Genomic DNA, 19842 nt, shown 5'->3' with positions numbered 1-19842 from the left:
AGCATCCATAACAGAAGCAGGCAGGCTGTGAACCTATGGAACTCATTACTCCAATGGGGCGAGTTGGTAACAAAGATGAAGAACATCAGAGAAGGAACACACCAGTGTGTTGGAGAGACTCATAAGGAAACAGGGTGCTGGGGATTCTGTGAGAGGCAGAAGTCTTGGCTGGAGGGAACCTTAGGCTAAGGGGCTGTGAGCAATCTTCCCATCTTGCGATTCCTTCTGAGGAGAAGAAGTGAGATTTGGGAAATAAGTGGAGAGGGGCATAAGGAGAGAAGAGTTTGACGGAAGAGGATGGAATCGGGAAGAGAAATAGGAGAATTCTTTATGGTACTTTTTAAAGGAAAATCAAAGATTCAGAATTAGAATCTTGTAGTGCATGGACCCAGATATCTGCCTTCAGTTAATCTTCCGAATTGGGAAGATACGCAGAATGGAAGTGTGAGAAGCAATTTCTTTTACAACCCATAAATCTCAACAGATCAGTCCCTGCGCCCGAATACTTCATCTATATTTTCCTGTTTTTAAATTTTTTCCCCTACTTTGGTATATGAAGGGGGAAGACTAAAAAGTTTGCCAAGGGCAGGGTAGGGAACAGGGAAAGATGAGGAAGAAGTCCTGGGTAAACGAGATACCTGGATAAAACAGGAAAACTGCAGGATAAGGGGTGTCCTCTGTTCACTCCTAACCACTGCCAGCGTTCTCAGCCCTGTGGGGCAACTGAAGTGTGCCTCTGGGATGTTAGGAGGTAAGCGAGGTTGGAAAGGGGGCCGACCGGCCAGCCTGCAGGGTATGGTTGAGAAATGCAGGCTCCATAAGCAACTCATCAGACTTTGGCGCTACCAGGGGGTCACCTGTTTGTTTGCTTATCTGTTGTCTGTTTGCAATATGGTTCTTAACGGCAAGTCAGGGGCAAAGAGGGGGCCATTAAATGTGTCAAGCTAGTTCAGTCATCAGAAGCAGAGAGAGAGAGAGAGAGAGAGAGAGGAGAAAGAAGAGACAGAGAAAGAGAGAGAGAATTGGGATTTTTCCAGGGAGAGTTTCCAAGTCAGGTTCCCTCCCTCTCCTGGTCCACATGCTTAAGCAGCATTGTACCAAGAAAAGAAAAGCTGGGCCTCATCCTTTTCTCACAGGAGCCATGAACCTACACCAGTGAGATGTTAGCTGAAATAAAGATTGTATGTCAGTGCAGTGCTTTGCGGAGCCCTGCCTCTGCACTGCGCAGCCTGCTCTCCCGTCACAGACAGGACGTGTCACGGGGACCCTGCCCACCTCCCAGCCTTGGCTCCCATGGCGTTGGGCTCAGGGCCCTCAGGCATCCAGGTTTGTTGCTGGAAGGGCAGTGGAACACCCCAGACCTCGGGATATCTTCAGGAGAGCCTGCCTCGGGTAAGGAGCAGGTATGGGGAAAAGGGGGCATGCCCAGGGTGAGACTCATGACTGAATGCCCTTCTTTTGTTTCTTTAAACTTTACAGATATGTGGAGAGGTTCCTTGCAAAAGTACGCTATAGAATTTCTGCCCTCTCTCGATCGTATAAATGTCTCCCACTCTTAGCTGGTAAATAGATTGGATTGGACACAGCAGCCCCCCAAAGCACTGGCCCTGTAGAGTGAGGGGCCATCCTTAGTGGGTCCTTCTTGCCTCTCTCTGCTGCAGTCACTGTCATGGGCTTGTGGTGCTGGAGGAGCCCTTTGTAAAGAGGGAGATGGAGGGATGGAGGGAAGGCTCAGCCTTGAGTCACAGACCGGAAATGTGGCAGATCCGTTGTCTCCTTCAAGATCCAGATAACTTGCCTCTCATTTGTTATAGCTTTGTGGTTATTGTTATTATTAAATTTCTGTGCTGTTAGTTCTTTGTTCCTTAGGGTTTTCTGTGAATTTCTAAATTTTATGTTTGGTACTAAGCTAATATAACACAATTAAAAAGTAGGGAAGGAGGGAATAACTCCCATATTTCTTGGCAACCAGAACACAAAACAGTGCAGTAGCTGTCATGCAGAGAAACCTGCTGGACCTCCTGGCTCTGAGGTCCCACTCTCCCCACCCGCATGTACACCCACGGCAGTGAACTTGCCGAGCACTCACCTCACACCCTCCCTCTCTCCCTTCCAATTCCATTCTCTCAGAGCTACAGGGGAAACAAAGGGTGAAACACAGCCTCCACCCTCAGCTTCCTTCCCTGATCTTAAGACACCTTACAGAGCCAGCAGACAGGGGCCAGAAATGACTTCAGGAGCTGAGGATCAAAGCTCCTTGGTCTCATGCCTTGTTGGTGTTATCGGCACAAGTGAACACAGGGCAGAGGTTAATAGGTTACGTTTTGGGCCCCTCCAGCCAAAAACATTGTTTCAATCCCTAGCAGGAAATTTTTCCCTTAGATGATGGTTTTTACCTCTTGAGCTAGGGCACTGCTTTATCTAGGATCTTCTTGTAAAATAGCAATGGTTCAGGGGCGTGAAGTTATTTAAGTTATTAACTTATTGACTTGTAGAAAGTTTCCTCTGGCACTCCAGCAAGAAAAGGGGCACTTTGGAGGAGGGAGGATGGCTTCTGTCAGTGGGGAGGAGGGCTGGCGTGGGCAGGCCGCCCTAGGGATAACAGGACACTGGGCGCAGGGGGGATGAGGTGCTGGGCCCGCCCACTTCACTGCTTGCTCCAGGCTGTTCGTTTCACAACAGGCACCAGAAAATCCGAGATGAAGCGCTGCGTGAGCGCTAAACCTGCATCAGCTGACTCCCTTCCCAGGCCCTCTCCAGCTGCTCGCTGAACCCCTGCTCTATTACACCAGCTGTAGCTGCCACCCAGCAACCCCCCTTGGCTGACCCCCATTGCCTGCCCCTCTCAGCAAGCTGTTTGGGGGCCCTCAGTCTAGCTGGCAGCCCTGGCAGGACAATGTATGCCTTTCCTAGGATCTCTGGAGTAGTGTCTGTAGTCGTGGGAGCAAAGCCCTTATTCACCTGAGTTCTTTTTTTTTTATTTTTTATTTTATATTGGAGCATAGTCGATTAACAGTGTTGTGTTAGTTTCAGGTGTAGAGCAATGTGATTCAGTTATACATATATCTATAATACATGTATCTATTCTGTTTCAAATTCTTTTCCCATTTAAGTTATTACAGAATATTGAGCAGAGTTCCCTGGGCTATACAGTAGGTCCCTGTTGTTTACCTATTTTATTTTATTTTTAAAATAAATTTATTTATTTATTTATGGCTGTGTTGGGTCTTCGTTTCTGTGCGAGGGCTTTCTCTAGTTGTGGCCAGCGGGGGCCACTCTTCATCGCGGTGCGCGGACCTCTCACTGTCGCGGCCTCTCCCGTTGCGGAGCACAGGCTCCAGACGCGCAGGCTCAGTAGTTGTGGCTCACGGGCCCAGTTGCTCCGCGGCATGTGGGATCTTCCCAGACCAGGGCTCGAACCCGTGTCCCCTGCATTGGCAGGCAGATTCTTAACCACTGCGCCACCAGGGAAGCCCATATTTTAAATACAGCAGTGTATACGTGTCAATCCCAAACTCCCAATCTATCCCTCCCTCCCATCCTTCCCCCCTGGTAACCATAAGTTCATTCTCTTAGTCTCTGAGTCTGTTTCTGTTTTGTAAATAAGTTCATTTGTGTCATTTTTTTGTGTGTGTGTGCAGATGCTGCATAAAAGCAATGTCGTATGATATTTGTCTTTCTCTGTCTGACTTACTTCACTTAGTACAATAATCACCTGAGCTCTTGAGGCAGGAGACTCCGGGCCTTGCCTTCTATCCACATAGTTTGCTGGGGGGGGGGGGGTCTTAGTGGCCTGAGCAACCAGGACCTTCTGTGTCACCGAATGCCGCAGCCAGGCCTGCTGCCACTTGCGAGTCATTTGGACACTATGTGGGGGTGATATTAAAAATATTTAATGAGACTATCAAGGTGCTGCCCATCCCGTGCACGCCGGCAGAATATGAGCCCTGGTTCAGCTTCAGGGCACCCAGGAGGGCACTGGTCATTGTCACCAGTGCACAGAGGTTTCCAGCCCCTTCCTCTCCCCCTCTTCACTGACTTTGATACTAAGCCCTAGGACTTCCTCTGGTAGCTCCGGCATCTACTTCATTAAAACTGACTCCTGCTGGCTCTGAACAAAGCCCTCTCCCCCTGTTTAAGGTCAGCATATGAGGGAATGATTTTCCAGTTGCCCGGTCACCATTTTCACCCTAAGGTCGGCTACTATCATGCAGATAAAGAACTTCCCTATGTGGGCAAAAAATCACCCAGGACAACCTACAGCAGGAGAGGATGGAATGATGACTTGATAAAGGCATTGAGGCCTGTTACACGCATCTCAAGCAAGAATACCAACATGTCACAGTATATTGAAGCAGATGTGGAGAGTGGTCCAGCCCACTGACCATGAGGCAACTTCTGGTCTCCAGGGGACATACTAAACACACACACACACGTACGTACGTACGTTTCTAAATCTCAGAGTCCCAGGATCCAGCATTCGGAGGACAGTTCCCTCCTGCCCCAGTATTTGTCTGCCTCCCTCACTGAGCTTTCAGCAAACCTGCTTCCCAGCCAAGACACACAAGAAGGAAATTCCACTCTAAAGTTAGGCGGTGCAGAGATGCCACAAACCACAGAGCAACGCGAAGGAGTAAACAGCACCAGCTGGATCTTGAACTTAATCTTGCCTTTTTAAATTTAGGAGAGTTTACGTGGACAGCCACAGGACAGGGTGATACAGTGAATGTGTCCCATGCCTTCACAAGCCACCCATGTCTAGGAAGATATTTGGGGATGCTCAAGTAATTTGGGTTTCTAGAATTGTTTTGACCACCTTAGAGCACAGAATATGGTTTGTCTAGGGGCTTCTGAGAAGAGGCTGAGAGGCTGAAGATTGAGCTCAATTTTTAACTGAGTTTTATCAATCTCAGCCTGTTTTTCTAGCTATTGATGGGCTCCAGCGCCCACTGCCCCCCCTCCCCACCAGATGCTTCTTGATCTCTTTCCAGGCAGAGAGAATGGGCTGTCTGATGTCAGGACACCCCACGTCCAGATCTGGCAGAATATTACCACAAGGGCACAGGGAGGGCCCTTTGGTGCATGGGATTCTATGTAAGCGACTGAGACCTGGTCGTCTGCTCTTAAAGAAAGACATAGGGATGAAGAAGCCAAGTGCCTCGGGTACTTCCCATACACCACGTTTTTAAGCCATTCAATCCTGAGAGACGTCATTAACCCTCTTACTGATGAGGGAACAAAGGCTTAGGGGAATTAAACACTGTGCTCACAGTCAGAGCAGCTCAAAGCCACCTTGCTGTTCGAGTTCAGGCCCATCCCCTTCCAGCTCTGCTACTGCAAGGCCCTAGTACACGTTATGAGCTCACAGCAGAGGTCAGCACAGCCAGAGGTTACGGGTGGAGCTTCTACCGACCTTTGGTTCAATCACAGCTCTGAGGCCACAGTGATGGGTTTGCTCCTGCCACTGCCAATCAGCTGCCCGGTGCCGGGCCTTCTGAGCCTGCCTTGTCTCCAAAACAGATGCTGCTGGGCATAAGGTAGGAAGGGATCATCCCCTACAGATGGAGTAAAAAACCCTCGAAAGGTGAAACCCTGGGGCTTCCCTGGTGGTGCAGTGGTTGAGAGTCTGCCTGCCAATGCAGGGGACACGGGTTCGAGCCCTGGTCTGGGGGGATCCCACATGCCACAGAGCAACTGGGCCCGTGAGCCACAATTACTGAGCCTGCACGTCTGGAGCCTGTGCCCCGCAACACGAGAGGCCGCGACAGTGAGAGGCCCGCGCACCGCGATGAAGAGTGGCCCCCGCTTGCCACAACTGGAGAAAGCCCTCGCACAGAGGCGGGGACCCAACACAGCCAAAAATAAATAAATAAATAAATTAATTAATTAATTAAAAAAAAAAAAAGGTGAAACCCTTAGGGTGCAGGAGTACCATTCTGCCATGTTTTGTGAAAATCATCTTTAAAAAAAAAAATCAAGTAAGATACTGCCCAACCCATACTGAGCTGGCTTTGTGAACTCACCAAACATCTTCAGGCCCTGTGCCTTTACTCACACTTTCTTCCCCTCATGAAACCTTTCCAAACATCTCCTGGGAACCACCATCCACAGCCCTAATTACTTCCTCCTCTGCTCTCAACAGAATTCATGTACACCTGTTGTGGCACTTTCCTCACTGCTTCCAGTGACCTCTGTGTGCTCTGTCCCCCCAGCAGATGGAGACTTCTATGGGAGCAGTCTGAGCTTTAATCCTCCTCCTCCTAGGCAGAGCATCTAACCCAGTGCCTGGCACATAATGCTGTACATGTTTGTTGAATTATATTTTCAATGTGCATCTAAATTCCCAGATGGAAGGGATATCTGAAATAGCATAGGAATTTGCTCAAATACCTTGAGTTTTGTTCCTGTAAAAATGTCTCTTAAAAACTTGAGAGACAGGAGAGGGGGTTCTCTTCAGAGTACCCACAGGCAGGCGTGCAGTCCCCCCATCTGGATCTCCCTTTATTTTTTTTTTTTTTTAACAAATTTATTTATTTATTTATCCATTTAGACTGTGTTGGGGCTTCATTGCTGCACACTGGCTTTCTCCAGTTGCAGTGAGTGGTGGCCACTCCTCGTGGCGGTACATGGGCTCAGTAGTTGTGGCTCGCGGGCTCTAGAGAGCAGGGTTAGTAGTTGTGGCACACGGGCTTAGCTGCTCCTGAGCATGTGGGATCTTCCCGGACCAGGGCTCGAACCCCGGTCCCCTGCATTGGCAGGCAGATTCCCAACCACTGCGCCACCAGGGAAGCCCTGGATCTCCCTTTACATGTCCTACCCTCCTGCAACAAAAGCCCAGCCCCACGGCTGCCTGCGGATGCCCTCTGGTGGCTCTTCAGGGTAATGACAACACAAAGGTGCCCGGAGTATGGGGTAGGCTCTTTATTGGGTGCTTATTGCTGTACGACAGGGGTCAGATGAGACACAAGCAGTGTCAGCCCCAGGAATGTGGCTCTCCTCTCCCAGTGGGTGTGTTTCTTCAGAAAATCCCACGAGGCTGGGACAAGTGAGCCCAAGGTTAGAAGTGGAACTGGAAAGCCTCGGCCGCGTGCTGCTTCCAGGGCTCCAGGCTGGGCAGCAGGGAGGAGATGCCCATGACGTGCCAGGTCTCCCCATCTGACACCATTGAGGTCTGGTAGGACAGCAGCTGCACCTCTGCCTTTTCCAGGAGGCCTGGAAGTAGAAGAAAGCCCTGGTTGGCACAGGGCTCGGGGGAAGGAGAAGCAAGAGGCTGGGAGCAGGCTCACAAGTCTTGAGTTCCCAAGATCAATGTTGCAACGGGGGTGATGGTCTCAGAATCAAAGCGCTGAGACAGGGAACAAAGGGCTCTGCCCAGGTCCCTCACTATTCTGCAGGCTTTAGGAACACCCTGGCCATCAGGCAAGGCAGGGGAGGGAAGATCAGCCACGAAGAGCCAGAGCTGGACTTGCTGGCTGCCAGTTTTATCCAGACCATCAGCAAGGGGGAAAAGCAGGGGAAAGTTCCCCTGGGCAGCTGGCAACGATAGTGAAGTTAGGCCCTTTGGGGACTGTGGACACACTCACTCTCTGCCATACTTGGAAGTGCTCCAGAACTCCCAGTAGCCCGAGCGCCAGGGGACAGGAGCAGATCCAAGATGCCCACGACATCTGGAGGGGATGCCCTGGCATGCTTTGTTGGATCAGGCTGGCCACCGCCGGGCCTGCGGTCAGAAGGAAACCTGCAACTTAATTCTGAGCTCCTGGGATACAGCTCTACAGGCAGTTCTCAGCTGTGTCCTTACTGTGGTGAGCACCTGCCTAACAAGAGGGGCTCTGGGGCCCTACCCCTGACGCACCGCTCTACGACCTTAGATAAGGCACTTAACCTCAGAACTCCGTACCGGCTCCCCAAATGTTCTGGAACCTGCGGCAGATCCAGTGATGCCGGCAGGCATGGAGAGGGGCTGAAGGAGGCAGAAGTCCACGGAGCCCAGTCCCAGGACAGAGCCCTCAACACACACCCACCGCTGCCTCAAGGCCCCTCCTCACCAATCATGGTCGGCAGCATCGCAGGGTTGGAGGGGTGAGCCCTGAACATGAGCAGGGGCAGGCCCCGGTGGAGAGGCACCTCCGGCCTGAAGACAGCTCCGTTGAGTGCCTGCAGCACAGGCGTGGTGCCCTGGACCCAGCCCACGGCCTGGTAGGGGGCACCTGCCAGGGCCACGGTCAGGAGGCATTCCCCGCAGCCCTGCTCCCCTGGTGCAGCAGGGCTGTGGGAAGTGGTTACCTGCAGAGAAAAGGCAAAAAGGCACAGTGACGCCCACCCCCTCCCTAGGCCTAATCGCCAATTTATAGGACTTCAGCCCTGCTGCCACGCTCAGCAACTCAGGGCGGGGGGAGAGGGCAGATGGGGAAGCCTGGTGGTCCTGAGCGTGAGCTTCCTCCCTAAAGGGAGGACGAAGAGATCTGCCAGGTGCAGGTAAAGGCTTGGGCTGGACGGTGGGAAGTGGGGAGAAGGTGGGAGGGAGGGAGGCAGGGCTGTGAGAAGGGCTGAGATGAGCAGGACGGTCACCAGAGGCTGATCCAGCCTGGTCCCTCCTTCTCTGACTTACTGCTCCCTGCACAGAAGCAGTGGCCTGCCTGGGATATAGGAGAGCAGTGGGGGGAGAAGAAGGGGGACGTGAGAGCTCTACTGCCCGCTGCCTCTGCCAGCTCCCACTGGCTGAGAAACACAGACTTCAGTCTAAAACGGGAACCGGAAGGGAAGACGCCAAAGGGAAGCCACGAGGGGCGGCAGAGGCTAAGAGGATGTGCGGCGAGCTCCCGGACTTTGCAGACTAACCAGGAACCCGGGTGCCGTGGTAAAGGAGCACTGGTTGGAGAATCGGGGGCCGAGCACGCCGGGCTATCTCCCAGCTCCCAGCCTGGCTCCTCGATCTCCTCAGCTGTGAACTGGGGCTACTGCTGCCCCTCCCACTTACAGAGCACTTATACACAAAGCACCTGCACGAGTATTAGTTCACTCGTAGCGATGCTCGGGGCCGGTGGTATCTCCACTCTGCAAGTGAAGAGATCACGGCTACTTCTCACAGGCAAACACTGTCACCTGCAGGACCGGCGCCCAGGGCTCCCGCTCGCTCGGTGAGCAGAGCTGCAAGGTGCTCTGAATGCAGGTGAGAAAAGCAGTGCAGACCCGGGATGGAGGGGATGGAGGGGAGGGGAGGGGAAGGGAGGGGTGCGCACATTGAGGCCGGTCTCGTTCACCAGCAGCTTGGCGTTCACCAGGTTCACCTCCACCTGATGGGAACCATCCTTCAGGAGGCCGACGATGACGGCGGGGGTCAGGCAGTTCCCAGAGTTCTTCAGGGGCAATCCTGGGGACCCAGAGAAGCCGCTGTAAGGCCACTGTGTGTAGAACAACAAGGGAGTGGGCAGCACATCGCTGGCCCCGAGCTCTGGGTCACGGCTCCTCACTGACCTGGGGGCCCAACTCCAGCCTGCCAGGCAGTTCTGCTTTCCTCTGCAGGCAGAGAGGTGGCCGGGGTGGGGGACACACGGGGGGTCCAGGCCAGGACACCGGGGACGCGCTACACCAGTTTAAGAAACTCTTCTCCAGAACCCAGCCTAACTCTGCTGCCCCGCACACCTGCCCCTGGCCTGTCCGCCCTGGCCTGCCTGTCATTCCCCAAAGGGACACTTGAAAAATATCCTACTCTTATCCCTACCCGGCACTCATGCCCTTGCCGGCCTCAGGAAATGGAAGCAGGAAGGGGCGACTAAAGCAGCTGGGCCCACTTCCCTGTCTTGTCTCCTTGAGGCCTCGGCACCCCAGCCAGTGAGGCCCCTGGCTCTGCCCCTGCCTGGTACCGGCAATGCTCAGGGTCTACCTGCCTCCACTCCAGTCTCTCCCCACGTGAGGGGATGCCCAACAGTCAACGGGGAGGACAAGCCCCTGCAGGGTTCAGGGGACCGGGGCCCTCCCCGGTCTCTCAACCACGCCTGCACAGGGCTGGACCCACTGCAAAGGCGGCCAGAGCCTGCAGAGGGGCAGACAGCGGGTGCTGCTCCCGTCCCCACTCCCCGGCTAAGCAAATGCCCCTGCGGGCATCAGCCTGCCCGAGGGCCCACCTTAGGATGTCACAGAGCACAAAATGTCCTCACCGCCTGCCTCGTCTGACACACCCGCCCCGGCTTTCACTTCACAGGTGAAGAACTCACAGCTCAGAGAAGGAAAAGTCCCACAGCAGGTAAGCAACTGGGTCAAAACCAGAATAAAATGTTCTGCTGCTTCACCCGGACTCCCTCCACCAATCCTACTGCCTCTCATGTGAAATTCCAAATCTTACAGAGGTCCCTCTTGCACCCCAAACATACACGTCTTAAAAATACTGCATAAATGTGATTTACGAAAATTAAGTATATTTCCCAATAACTTTTTGTACCCATCCTCCTCAGTAGCAAGCAAGCCATATTCAGACCAAACGTGAAACGCGGAGTCACGAGAGCAGGGTCACCTCTGAGTCCCTCACTGGTCTGTGGCCTGCAGCAGACACACCCGGTGGGGTGCCGAGTCCACGCCCCTCTTCCCTCTCCCTCTGCAGAGTTCCCGGCTCACCCTGTGTTACCACCTGGATGGTCCCTTTGGGGGACCCAGCCCAGGCTTGCATCAGTGCCCCAAGAGCTTCTGCCAGACCAATCCAAGGCTTGGTGTGTGGAGAGAAGGCACTGGTAAGGGCCTGGGCGTTTACCTGCAGAGAAAGGGGAGCAGGGCAGAGGTCAGGAAGGGATGGGACAGGGCACACCTGCCCAAGTCGGCTCCCAAACAAGGTCTTACTGCTGAGACTCAGCTCCACGTGGAGAGCAGGTGGCATGGGGCCACCCTTGCTTTGGGTGCCTGGGGGGTGACAACCTCCATTAGCCACCAACAAGGTGACAACAACCTGTTCCCATAGCTGAGGAGAGCTATAGAGCCAGAAAAGGGCACAAAAGGCTAAGACCACTTCAAACTGCCAGACGGGGAGTGGGAAGATGGGGAGAAGGACATCTCCCTCTTCTCTGAACATGTGCCAGCGCCCCCAAACCACTCCACCGGAGACTTGTTTCTCCTGTGCTGGGGAAGGAAGATGGGTCTTTGACATAAAACATATGGGGAGGGCTTCCCTGGTGGCGCAGTGGTTAAGAATCCACCTGCCAATGCAGGGCACACGGGTTCGAGCCCTGGTCCGGGAAGATCCCACATGCCGCGCAGCAACTAAGCCCGTGCACAACTACTGAGCCTGCGTTCTAGAGCCCGCGAGCCACAACTACTGAACCCGCGAGCCACAACTACTGAAGCCCACGTGCCTAGAGCCTGTGCTCCGCAACAAGAGAAGCCACTGCAATGAGAAGCCCATGCACCACAACAAAGAGTAGCCCCCGCGCGCCGCAACTAGAGAAAGCCCACGTGCAGCAACGAAGACCCAACGCAGCCAAAACTAAATAAATAAAATAAATACATTTTTTAAAAAATTGTTTTAAAAATAAAAAACACATGGGGAGTCACAGATCACTTGGACCTAGAGTGGTGTGTCTCTCTGGGATGGCATTCCTAATTTGCCTTCATTTTTATTTTCCATGTTGATTTTTTTAAATGTTTTTACATTGTCACAAAACACTCTGTCAAAATATCACAATTTGTAAGGCTGGATTTATATACCTTTTTTTTTTTTGGTCATGCCACGCAGCTTGTGGAATCTCAGCTCCCCAACCAGGGATTGAACCCAGGCCATGGCAGTGAAAGCGCAGAATCCTAAACACTAGACCACCAGGGAACTCCCTGGATTCACACGTTTTTGATGATCCTATCACTCTTTAAAAGTTGACTCCTGTGAAGTCCACCACAGGCTGGCTGGGCAGTTGAAGAAGGCAGAAGCCACGTAATCTTCTGACGTTGTAAGTCTAGGGTCTGGCTGGCTGGACCCCCAGCAGGGGCTTGATAACAAAAACCAGCTTGTTCTGTGTCAAAATGTCTATTCCATCTTGTGGCTCTGAGTTAAGTATCTGGCCACTTATGCTGAGGCAACTTGTAAAGAGAACCATCTAAGAAGGATTTAATTAGAAACCCGGGTTGGATGCAAATCAATCAGGCAGCTCTAAGATGTAATGAAAAGAAAACGTGGAGGCTTCTATTCCTGTTTTCATAAAGATACAACTGGGCAGAGAATTAAAGAAGAGAGACTTGTGATGACAGAAACAACCAAGGAGGCGGGACCCCCCAGCAGACCCTTCTGTGTTAAGGGGCAGCCTGGTGTGATCGCACCCTGCGGCCGGGCCCCCTTTGATCCTCTCCGAAGGGCACAGAAAGGGCAGTGAGTCCCAGAGCTGCAGGGGGAGAACTGAAGGGCCAGGCCACAGCTGGGGTGTGAAAGCCTGCAGCGGGCAGCGGGAAAGTGCTCAACTGAGAAGCCCCAAAGGCAGGCTCCACGCTTGGTCAGATGCCTGCACAGGCCAGGGCGGTGCTTCCCCCAGGTCTGCTGAGTAAAAGGAGCGTCTGTCTTCTCTAGAAGATGAGTGGGAGGCTCCAGGAAGAGCCAGTGCACTGGGGCACCAACCTGACCCTAATGCTAGTCTGTGCCTCACGTTAGAGCAGAATTGAACTGGAGAGGACCCGGTAAAGAATGAGGGACAGAGGAGTTTCCCATGTGACAAATATGTCTTTCTTACAAATGTCTTCTCTACCCCACCAGCCGTTGTGGCTGGAGAGTTCAATTTGCCTAAGTTTAACAATTGGACTAGGAGATGTGACCTCTTAAGTAAGAAGGGGACATTTTGTGGGCCCATTTGATGGAGCTGGTGTTAAGGAGTCCCCATCATGAAAAGGCCTGGAATGCCACCACTCCCTGAATAACTCATAAGGGCAGCACCGCTGAGGGCTGCACCCTGCCTTGTGAGTGGACAGAAGAAAGAAAAGCCCAGCCCAGACTGGGTGGCAATGGTCACGGTGGCCCAAACCTCGCCTGGGTCCCCATCAGCCTCACGGGGGAGGAATGAACCGCTCAGAAGCCCACGGCATGCAAAGGGAGTGAGAAAGCGTGCCCTGTGTTGAGAAGTCCACAGACACAGCGCAGAGAGAGGGTGCAGACATGGATGGGTAAGCGTCCTTGTTGACCACCGAGCTGTGGCCACTGCCAGGCTGTCCCAGCCTGCCCGTCGCACCTGCGATGGCTGCCCCCGAGGACCCCTCCTATGGGACAGCAGTAGGCGCCCTTATTTTCTCAGGGTGTAGAGGCCACAGTGGCCTGGGCTCTTGAACCAGGGCTGGCAGGGTTGAACAAAGCATCCTGTGTCTCTCCTGCCGCAGTTCTGTCCTCAGAAGCGAAAATGCCTGTGTTGAGGGTCAGCCAGGAGGGTCAGGGACTAACCCCCAGCCACGCCCCAACTCTCATTCATTATTGGTTAAATGCTCCAGGTAGAGCCACATGAACTGCAGAGAAGCTTACATCCTTTTGGTTTTGGTGGCGTTTTTTTGTTTGTTTGTCCTCTGAGAACTTAGAACTTAATTAAGAACTAAGATACAAACTCATGAAACCTCAATAATAGGAGAGAATGTGGCTCACTGCAAAAGGGTTGGGATGGAGCTAGAAAGGCCAAGCAAGCCTTCGTGAAGGGGCAGGTGGCGCGCAAGCCCCCCGATGGACAGCTATTCCTTCCTTATTCACCTCCATATCCCCAAAGGGCTCTGACAGTATCTGATACCCACTGGAGCTTAGGGACCATCTGAAGACTGAGTGAATGAGACAGGACTTGAAGTTTAAGTCAGGTTCAGCTTGGAAGAGGAACACATGCCAGGAAGGGCCCACTGTGAGCGCAGTCAAGAAACCATGATTTGGGGAAAGAAAGGGGGCCAGCTGGCTTGGAGGGTTCCTATGGGGAAGATGGGTGCAGGCTTCTGGGCAGGGCATTCCTGCCCAGGGTTCTAAGAGAGATGGGATGAAAGGCGAGCGCTCGGGGTTACGAGGTGAGGACGCCCTCTCAGGGCTTTCTCCACAGGCCGTCCCCCACCTGCCCCTACCTCGGGCATCCCGCCATCATGCCAGCCACACTCCTTCACTCCCAAGGCCTGTGGAGAACAAAGGAGCCTTTCTCCAGAGGCAGGGCACTGGGAAAAACCACAATCTCAGCAGTGAGCCTACGATATAAACAAGCTAAGCTGGCTCCCTACTGCCGGGCCTCAGCTCTCAAGACTAAGCAGGGGCAGCTCCTGCCACCCCACCCAGAGCGCTGGCTCAAGTACAGTCCCTTATCTTCGGCCCCCAGGGCTGAATCTGGTCCCAGCAATAACGTGCCCTTCTGCAGCTTCTCCCTCTGACCTCCGGGCCCAGCCCCGCATGGCATACTTACAACTCCCGCCAGAGATTTCCCCTTCACCATGTCCACGAACTGGATGGCAATTTCCTCCCCGCAGCGGCTCTGGGCCTCCTTCGTGCTGGCGCCCAGGTGGGGGCAGCTGATGACATTCTCGTGGTCCACCAAGGCCCGGTTCCGGGGTGGCTCCTGCCCAGAAAGAGACATCTCTGGGTGGGCTGCTACAGATCGGCCCCAGGGAGTTGGAGGGGAAGAGGGCAGGGGTGATGCTGTCTCCTACTTCTGTAAGAGGTCACTGGACTCAATAATAACCATCTTCCTCATGAATGTTCCATCACAGCAGAGTAGACAGAGCTGTAGACCGGATTCCAATCTCAGCTCCACCACTTACTACCTATGTGCTTTTGGGCAAATCTCCATCTCTCTGAGCCTCAGTTTCCCTATCTATAAAATGGGTTACTACTACCTATCTCCTAACACTATTATGGAGATTATGCAGTAATAAAGGAGGTTCTCAACCAGTGGTAGCTGTTATAGCTGATGCTGGTTTTTCCCCTCTACCCACTGCCCCAACACCAGTCTACCCCTCAGCACTTACTGTCAGCTCTTAGCACAGAGGCAGGCTCTTTGTGGGCATTCCGCACAGGTGTTGCATCCTGGCTCTCACCAGGACAGGCGGCCCACCTGGCCACCCCTACCCCACCCTCCAGTGCCCCTTCCACCCCTTCTGCTCACCGGGCACAATGTAGGGGCCTTGGGCATGTTACTTAGGCCTCCTCTCTTCTGGTCATTCTCCCCAGGACTCTATCGGCTCCCACGGGATTTGGCCACATAGGTCTGTGAGTGCCGGCCGCAGAGTAGTAAGAGCCATGGGGAGGCCAAAGAGAGCAGGGGGAAGGTGCTGTGTTAGGGAGACGGCGATATAAACAAGGGTCAGGCACACCCTTGCCTTCAAGGAGCTGACGATGTAGCTGAGATAGATGACCAGGACCACAAACCCAACGCATGCTGTGCCCTGGGCAGGGAACAGACACTGAGTGCTACAGGGAGTCAGAGGGCCAGGGTCTTGCCAAGGTCACAAAGCTGGTAACCAGCAAACCCCCACTGCCTAATCCAAAGCCCATTCTTTTTCCCCGATCTCCGATGCTGAGGTGGGATTTTTAAGAGAGGTGGACAGGATTCAAGTGGGAACGCTATCGGGTGTGAGGGCAGGATGGGGGCAGTGGGTGAGCAGATGCTACATCTCTGCTCCTGCACAGAGATCTAGGGACAGCAGCCTCTGGGACCAGGGGAACACGTCTAACCAGTATCCTCGGCTTCCTTCCCTCTGCGGGAAGAGAGGAAGGGAAAGGAAAGCCAACAGACACTGGGTGGAATGTCTTCTTGGCAGTGGGATTCATTTCACCAGAGATCTGTATCAATACCTTAAACCCCTCTCTGCCTGCCCCAAATCCTCCACCTCAGAACTGATCTGCTGCTCTGTCTTCCTCTGAACTTATCAACAGCGTAGCCGTCCAGGAGCCCGAGCCCAGGAATGGGTCCTATATAAAATCTGAGTTTTGCAGAAGACAGCACAGCTGCCTCTGTACCAGGCTCTGCACCGGGCTCCTCAAACCACAGACGTGTTATTTTTGGCGACACAACTTCTCCCGCTAGAGACAGGAAGCTCAAGGTCTTTGCACAGCTGGGCTTGCAGCCCAAGTCTCTCTGCTCTGGTCTCCCCTCCCCACCGACACTGAGCAGGCACTCACTTCTGTGAACACATCCAGCGCGGCTCCGGCACACTGACCCGACTGCAGGGCCCGGAGCAGGGCGCCTTCATCCACAATCCCTCCGCGAGCACAGTTCACCACACGCACCCCCTTCTTGCACTGGGCGAAGGTGCTGTCGTTCAGCAGGCCTGGAACGGAGGGAGGCGCTTTCCTGCGGTAATGGTGTGGGGATCCCCGTGTTCTCCCCACTGCACTGGCAACCGCACCAGCTCCAGAGGCCCTCTCTTCCCCCCACCAGCTCTTCCCCACACACCTCCTTTCTGGGGGACCACGGTCTTTCTGGTCTCACTGCTCCCTTCTCAGATGCTCTGGGGCAGGAGTCCTTGTCATGGATTTGGACCAGACTCAGTTTAGAAACATCCCAAATATCCCTGAGATATTAGTGCTTTCTGCAGTGGTCCCAGGAAGTATTCATGGGGTCACTGGTGTTACATGTTGACCCAGCTCACCCAGACCCTGTGCATTTCCAGCCAACTCACCCCTCCTCGGTCTGATGCAAGGCCGTGTAACAAGACATCACCATGCTCCATGCTCACAGGATCTGGATGGGCCACCGCCACAGCTGGTCCCCAGCATAGGCAGAAAGCCCAGACTGAGGGCCCACCCTTATCTGGTCTGTGGCTTCTGTGGCCAACCCACAAGGTAGGGGCACACCTACCTGTGGTGGAAGGCAGGAGAGGTGTGTGCACAGTGATAAAGTCACAGAGAGGCCAGATCTCCTCCAAGGGCACCTGCTGCACACCGAAGGAGGCCGAGACCTCTGGCGAAATGATGGGGTCATACCCTATGGTCTGGGGAAGTCAGAGAGGGAGCGTAAGTGTCATTGTTAATTATTAGCACTGGTATTATTAGTCATGGCAACCATTTATGGAGCACTGACCCTATGCCTCGCACTACAGTTAAGCCTTCCCCAACACCTGTCTACCTCTCACGACAATACAACCGGGTTGGCACTATTCTTCTTCCTTCATTAGAGCTGAAGGAAGTGGAGCTTACACACTGGAGGGGGCGGCGCCAGAGTTCAAAGGCAGGTTCGCCCACCTCCAAGCTCTGAACCACGAACGGGTGCAGGAACAGCTGGTGTGCGGTTGGACCAGTGGAGCTCAGACGCCCTTGGAAAGTGGGGAGCCCACGTGAGGCAGGACGATCCTGTGGGAAGCGGTGACGCGGTCGGAGGGCACAAGGCAAATGGGGGAGAAGCTGGCTGCAGCCGGAGGCCCCACAGGCCAGAAGACAGAGGCAGGTGCACCGCCCACTTCAACAGAGTGAGGAAGAGATGAGGGAGGAGGGCAGTGGTGGTGCTGAGCGGGTTACCAAGGAGACGGGACTCGCCACTGGGGAAGAGGGTGAAACACCAGTGCTGACACCAGCGGGGAGAGTACGGTCCCCCCTCTTGAAGTTTCTTTCAACAAGACTTAAACTGCATCTCGTTTTGGAAGGCATAACTTGGTGACTAATCGCGCAGAGAGGTATAAATGACTAACGACAAATACTTTCAACAAGGCAGGTTTGACTGGGGTGGGGAAGGACACCAAGAGGAGGAAAGTGAGACATAAAGGCACCATGGGTGGGGAGGACCCAGAAAGAAGCCTGGTCTGGGCTGGCCGGGGAAGGGGTGGGCCCCCAAAGCAGAGGGACCTCCCTGAGGCTGCGGAGAAGGAGGGAAGTTTGACTCCTGGGAGATGCGGACAGACAAGAAACTCGGGGGTGTAAACTTCATCAACCCTATGGAATCAGCTAAAGGTCATCACATATTGATGGGAAGAGGGAAAGCTGGAGAAGACAAAGCTCAGGAGAAGGAAGAAAGGACACAGACTCATAGCTGATAATGGCAAACATCTTTAGCATTCACTATGTGTGCTTTAGCCAAGGTCATAAAAGTAGCAAGTGGTAGAGCTGGGACACAAGTATTCTGACTCCAGGGTCTGCACTCCTAACGCCTACCCTCTAATCAGGGGCAGAGTGAGGAGCCCACTGCCCCACCTGAGAAAACAGGAGAAGAATGAGATGGAAACGTCTCTCCTACATCAGAAGGAATCTTGGGTGTCAGCCACACACCTCTCAGCAGGGACAATGCTTTAAAGGTTGCCAAGGCAGCACAAGCAGCAGGGATGCATGTGCAACCAGGTGAAAATCATCCACCTCTTGCAACAGCAAAGACCTACCCGCTTTCTGCCTGGTCTGCCCCGGAAGCCTTCTCAGGGCTCTCTCCATGGGCTTGGTCCCTGTCTCAAAGGCATGGATGTCCTCAAGAAGGCAGGACAGCCGACTGAGCTGGGCAGGCTGGCAGGACCCAGGATACGGCCTCTGAACCAGTGAACCAGGAGCTGGGCCTGAGTCCTGCCTCAGTCACTGTCGACTGTGTGTCAAGGTGCAAGTCAGTGCCTCCAGACCTGGGTCCTCCACTCTACGTAAAGAAGCAGGTGGATGATTTCAAAGTCACCCGCTGCTCTGACTTCCAGCAATTCAATATTCCACGAAAAGAAAGCTCCCTTAGCCCTGAGAAAATGTTCGGAGTTGGCCCAGGATTAAACAAAAAGAAACAGAAAGAACTTCAACAGTGGTCATCTCTAGGTGGTAGGATTAACTTTTCTCCCTTATGCTTTCCTACGCTGGTTTAACTTTCCCCCACTGATCATGAATTTCTTTTGAAATCAGGGAAATATACAAGTTATTTTAGAAAATAATGGCACAGAAGATTGCTATATCAAGTCAGCACTCCTAGAGAGGAAACTGAAAACGGTTATGAATGAGGTGTCGCTTTTGGATCACATTTTTCATCATCAGCCTCGTGGGACAAAAAACGCCGGGTGGGTCCCACTCCAACCTCCAGCAGAGGTTTGGGAGAAAGAGGATGCCTCCCGGACGCCCTACAGGATCGTGAGCTCGTGACCACCTCAGCCCCACGTGGCCATTCCCCCAGATGTAACCTCCTCATTTCTCGTGGGGAGGATGAAATGCCCGGGGGAGGAGAGAGGATCCTGCCCTGTGTTCTCACAAGTCTTCTTTGTCTGTGGGCTCTGAGGCTGGCTGGAACAACGGCCCCGTTCATCTCTAAACCAGATGTACTTTTCCTCATGTGGAGCAGGAAGAGGACAGGGACACCAACGGAGGTCACACAGCCAAGCCCGATGGAGGGGGTTCACACAACTCTATCGGCTCTGGGCTCCTAGGAGCCAAGAAGCAGCATGGGGCTGCCGGGAGGAAGGGTCCTGCAGGCCAAGCCTGGCTCAGTGCCCCCGCTGCAGCTGCCTGGGGCTAAAGGGAAGTGGACGGGGTGGGGTGGGGGGAAGAGGAGGGATAAGCATCTGCCACAGCGGTCAGCAGGCCCCGACTCAGCTTTCTTTCACAGAGAAACAGTACCTCGTTCATCTGCAGACAACTGCAGGGGAAGAATTCTACCCTGTTCTCATTTTTCGCTCAAAATACCCAGGGCGGACAGGAGCTGAACTCAACTAAGGGCTGGGCTTCTTATATCAGGGGGACCACGTTGCCAGAGATAAAAAGGGTGATATCAGGCCTGAGTCGGGTCCTAATGTATCCTGGATAGGTCAGATGTCCTCATGTGCAGAAGTCAGGGCACTCGCGGTTACACACGTCTGTGATTCCTAGAGAGGAGCCTTGGGGAACTGCATAAAGGGATGCCCCACCTCACCCCACGCCAGGACTCCTAATGTTGGGGCAGCAGAGGAACCCTAGATTTTCAAGCGGTGCTGCAGGGCGACCTC

The 19842-nt window shown here is 53.6% G+C and overlaps 1 protein-coding gene across 1 annotated transcript in view; it reads right to left on the bottom strand.

Moving 5' to 3' along the window:
- Positions 1 to 6906: 6906 nt before the first annotated feature.
- PHGDH (phosphoglycerate dehydrogenase) overlaps positions 6907 to 19842 on the bottom strand; it is a 32181-nt gene continuing 19245 nt past the window's right edge. The window contains exons 6-12 of the mRNA XM_057553194.1: positions 16773 to 16905; positions 16094 to 16242; positions 14379 to 14531; positions 10615 to 10747; positions 9243 to 9373; positions 8049 to 8286; positions 6907 to 7212 (exon numbers count right to left, since the gene is read on the bottom strand). Of these exons, the coding sequence (XP_057409177.1) occupies positions 7058 to 7212; positions 8049 to 8286; positions 9243 to 9373; positions 10615 to 10747; positions 14379 to 14531; positions 16094 to 16242; positions 16773 to 16905 (1092 nt within the window). The 3' untranslated portion in view covers positions 6907 to 7057. The remainder of the gene's footprint in view (positions 7213 to 8048; positions 8287 to 9242; positions 9374 to 10614; positions 10748 to 14378; positions 14532 to 16093; positions 16243 to 16772; positions 16906 to 19842) is intronic.

The sequence above is a fragment of the Balaenoptera acutorostrata genome, chromosome 1, assembly GCF_949987535.1.
Source record: "Balaenoptera acutorostrata chromosome 1, mBalAcu1.1, whole genome shotgun sequence".
NCBI classification, from domain to species: domain Eukaryota; kingdom Metazoa; phylum Chordata; class Mammalia; order Artiodactyla; family Balaenopteridae; genus Balaenoptera; species Balaenoptera acutorostrata.
This window is presented reverse-complemented; position numbering and strand designations above follow the sequence as displayed.